The sequence below is a fragment of the Lycium barbarum genome, chromosome 4 (genome assembly GCF_019175385.1).
Source record: "Lycium barbarum isolate Lr01 chromosome 4, ASM1917538v2, whole genome shotgun sequence".
NCBI lineage: Eukaryota > Viridiplantae > Streptophyta > Magnoliopsida > Solanales > Solanaceae > Lycium > Lycium barbarum.
This window is the reverse complement of record NC_083340.1, coordinates 108,223,392-108,227,974: the sequence shown is the minus strand read 5'-3', so window position 1 is coordinate 108,227,974 and position 4,583 is coordinate 108,223,392. Positions and strand designations below refer to the sequence as shown.

Below are 4,583 nucleotides of genomic sequence, written 5' to 3'. Positions count from 1 at the left end.
AGGTATTACGTACATCTAAACACTAAGGTTCAACGCCTGCGTAAGCAAACACCAATTTATCTGCCACGTTCTAAGGTGATGCTTTCAAATCAAACCACAAGAGCGTTTTTTGTAAATCTTCTAATCCTGATGTGAATGTCCTATATTTGATGTAATTGAGGAATTTACTTAGTTTCAGAATGTAAAAGTTGGTTCAAGAATACCAGAAACTGTTAAACTGAAATGATATTTATAATATATCATCAGAAACTCATAACAGTTGTGGAAACTACCTAATTTCAATCGTTTTAAAATCGCTTGTTTGAGTTGTTTCCATATTGCAGATTCAAATGTCATCCAAAACCACAAACCTAAGATGAGCAACATCACAGTTACAATATCCACAATATTTTGTAGGCCATAAAGAATAATCTAAGACAGAGACCTTAGGATCCTGTAATGTATTTACAACAATGAGCTCTCAACCATTTTGATTCCATGGAATACAAAGATTTTTTTCCCCATTATTCAGCAATTCAAGACGTTTAAGCTAAAAATGCTCAGGTTTCTTTACAATTTGTTGGAAATCTATCTCCTACGCTAGACAAACTGAGCCCGCCTTTTGATTATATGTATTTTCTGGATTGAGGTTGCAGGTGAATCCAACCTTGCTGAAAAAGATCTCCTGTAAGAAGAGCAATTAATAGTAGCTTACATGCCTCGTTTTCTGGTTGTTTTATGTACATATAAATAGATTTTGAGAACAGAACATAGATATTATCTGCTCTATGTTATATCGTTTCAACGAGATAATGCAGCTAGTTCTAATATCACATATGATGTACTTGACTCGGTAATTTCTTTGTATATTTTGAACTGATTCATATTACTGAGTTATATACAGATAAGACATTCTCAATCAACTCCAACCTTTGTCATCGCTAATATGGCAAAACTTTTCCTAGATAATTATATTATACAGAGAAACTAAAAGGTATGAAACCGTTATACATGTCTGTCAATCATCTACAACAGCCCTTTCATGAATGACTACTTTTATGCTCCTGCAAATGCTATCTTGGACCTGAGAGCCGAACAGCAGAAAGATAGGCATCACTGTTGCAATCGGATGGCCCAGAGGTGCCGGATGAAGTACCATCCCCACTTAGTGATTTCAAGAAACCTGAAAAAAGTCGTGTCCCCATTTGAGAAGTAGTTGGCGGTGAAGGGACATGGCAGAGCCTTTCCAGCATTTGCACAACCTTAGCCATGGATGGCCTGAGGGACATGTCATCCTGTATACACCACAAAGCAACCTTAATTGCTATGGAAACCCTTTCATCCTCTTCATCAACTTTCAAGTTCCTATCAATAAGGTCTGTCAATTTCCCCTTTTCCATCATCTTAAAGGCATATGAGGGAAAATGGGATTTCTCCGAACTTTCTGAAGGATCATAATTCTTACGACCTCCAATTATCTCAAGTAAAACCATCCCATAACTAAAAACATCACTTTTCTCTGATATGGCATAATTTGTGATCCATTCTGGTGCAAGATAACCTCTTGTACCCCTCATAGTAGTGAAAACATGACTCTGCTCTCGGGTCATCAACTTAGCAAGGCCAAAATCTGAGACCTTGGCGAGGAAATGATCATCAAGAAGTACATTTTCAGGTTTGATGTCGCAATGCACAATTTTTACATCACAGTCCTCGTGGAGGTACGCTAGGCCTTTTGCTGTACCAACTGCGATATTAAACCTCGTATCCCAGTCCAACATAAATTCCTTGTTCTTCTTAAAAAGCCATTTCTCTAAAGACCCATTTGCCATGTACTCATAAGCCAGAAGCCTGTGTGTTCCTTCAGCACAAAAGCCTCTCAGTCTCACCAGATGAAGATGATGGATGCTGCCTATGATACTAACTTCTGCTCGAAATTCTTTCTTTCCCTGCCCAATGCCTTCCAATTTCTTCACAGCAAGTCTACTCCCATCTGGAAGAACCCCTTGGTATACTGAACCAAACCCTCCTTGCCCAAGTTTTATTGAGAAGTTATTAGTTGCATTCTGAAGATCTTTGTAGCTAAAACGAATTGGCATCCCCGATAGGCCCTCCAAGAAATTGTCTTCTTCTGAGCTCGCCTTTGCAGAATCCGGTAACTTGTTCTTTCTCCTTTGACAGCGAATACCTCCGTAAATTAGACCAAGAATGACAAGAGCTGTAGAAATGACTATACCTAATATAATAGGTAATCTTCCCTTCCCACCTCCACCGCTATCCCTATTCTCCTGGCTAGCTGAAACTTTAATGTAGGACTTGAAACCAGCTCCACTAATCGAACCTTGTAAACTTCCTATTTGGTCAAACATAAAACAATTCCCTGAACTGCTATCAAAGAACATGGCAGCGCATGAGCAATTGCCAAGGCAAGAAGCTTTGCAACCATTTAAATCAGTTTTAGCAGAGGGAGAAACAAACTCAAGTGCAGAATAGCCAAGTTTATCCCCAGCCTCTACAAGCTCCACATGATCTTTTGGTTTACTACAAAAGGAATCAGTCTCAGGCTTGCAAGATGGAAGGGCTGATGGGCACTGGCACCTGTTGCCGCTATAACAAATGAATAATGGATCACAAGAGGTTGGCCTGCTGCATTCATCTTGTGGAATTCTTGTCGGAGAGGCAACGATGGAGCCATCTTGAAGAGTGCTAAAACTGATGTAACCATCTTCTCCAAGAACAGCCAACCGAGTGGCGTTTGCATCTTTATTATCAGGGAAAATGAACTGCCAAAGCAAAACTCCCTTTTGATCATAAATTTTCCAAGAATTTCCATCAAGAATTGCAGTAGTGACACCTTCTCCAACTTGGTTAATGGTCCTTCTCTCATCTTTCCCCATAGTCCAATAAGGCTGTGGAGGCTTGAAACTTGCAGAAAGAACCATATCCCCAGACTTAAATTCAAGTGAATAGCTCAAGTTATTGTTGTTTGGACTGCTTACAAGCTTCATTCCTTGAGTGAAATTCTGGTTTGACAGGAGAGTATCAACAGGATGGCTGAAGCTTTCCCAAATAGTAGTAGTACCATCATTCCCAAGCAAAATTAGATTCCCTGAGTCCCTCAATTCCATGACAGAAACTCCTTTGCTAGCAGTATTAGTAGACCAAATTGTTGATCCCTCACTTTGCAAGTAGGCATTTCCAGTTTTATCAAACATAAAGTTATCAGAATTCTTAACCGGGGAGTCTCTGTTAGCAGACCAAATGATGGTAGAGCTACTCACATGGATGACCACAAGAAGGAACGAGGTAACATCTTTAGTAGGGTTAAATCCAAATGCAAATTTGGAACTGTTGGAAACAAGAATTAACCCATTATTGTCTATCCAGGTCATTTGAGACCCTTTAAACCCAAGATTGAGTCTGCCTTTATTCTGAACACTAGCTAAAGTCTCAGGCACAAATATAACAAACTGGAAAATGATCACTAGATAGAGGGATCTCCAAGACCCCATGACCCAAAAAAAAAAAAAAAAAAAAAAGGAACAAGATTCTGCTAAATTCAGAAACTTTGAAGCCAAGAACAACCTATAAATAACAATTTGATGATATTTTAACCAAAGGAAGGATTACAGGCAAAATCCACCAAAGACTCAGAATTCTTAGGAAAAGAAAGGAAGAATGAACAATTGAAAGGTTTGACAAAGACCAAAATGTTTGACATTCAAAAGGACTAAAAATGGGAAAAGTTGAAGCCTTAGAATTATGATAAGAAAGAAGCAAGGCAACTCACGTATGACATTGTTGGGAGGGTAGCTATCATATGGCTGTGAAATTCTCGTCTAACGTGAAACTGAACAAATAACACAAGGACCCACAAGACCAGTAGAAACAAGTGGCCAACCAGTAAGTATTAATGGGCCGGGTAACTATTCATTCAAATTTCAACCATATACTAAGACCAAGTTGTCAAAAATTTTATTCTAGCTTTACTCTGAATTTTTTTATTTCAATGAAACAACACCATAAAGAGGAAAGTAGAAGGAAGATAGTTTAGACATGCTATTAATGAAGACATCAGCTATCAAGAATAAAGTTGGATGTTTTTGGTACAGACGCAGGTTTTGTGTGTCTTTTTCCTAATATAAGATAAGAGAGGAAGAATACAAGAAGGAAAGAGAAGGATGAATCTGTCTCTGCTTATGTCAAAGAATTGGAGAGATCTGAAGTGGGCAGCATTTGTAGAAATACCAGCCCAAGTACTACTAGCCATTAAAAAAGAATTTACACGGTCATTTTGTTTAGATACACATCAGTAAAATTATGTAAGGAGTTTGTTGCGTAGATTAGTACTACTAAACTACTAATGCATAATGTTATAGGAGTAATATAGAATTGCTTTTTGTTAAATATTTGCTTTGATATATTACAAATTCCTCTCTCTGTTCTACTTTATGTAGTCTAAGTACTTCGATTTTGTGTGTGTGTGAATTTGGACATAAACTTTTTAAGCTTATGAAAATAAAATTTACATATTTGGATATTATATAAAAAACTACTATAATAAATAATAATTAATAGTTTAAAATATTTTAAAATATTGCATA

General features: G+C 37.4%; 1 protein-coding gene across 1 annotated transcript; it reads right to left on the bottom strand.

Annotated features, from left to right (window-relative positions):
* Window positions 1-819: 819 nt before the first annotated feature.
* LOC132636203 (G-type lectin S-receptor-like serine/threonine-protein kinase SD2-5) lies at window positions 820-4,216 on the bottom strand. Its single transcript, XM_060352927.1, has one exon. The coding sequence runs from the start codon at window positions 3,489-3,491 to the stop codon at window positions 1,053-1,055; it is 2,439 nt and encodes an 812-aa protein (XP_060208910.1). The 5' UTR covers window positions 3,492-4,216; the 3' UTR covers window positions 820-1,052.
* Between the last annotated feature and the right edge of the window lie 367 nt (window positions 4,217-4,583).

Excerpts from the sequence above, each read along its gene's own strand:
- LOC132636203 (XM_060352927.1), bottom strand. The coding sequence starts at position 3,491 with ATGGGGTCTTGGAGATCCCTCTATCTAGTGATCATTTTCCAGTTTGTT.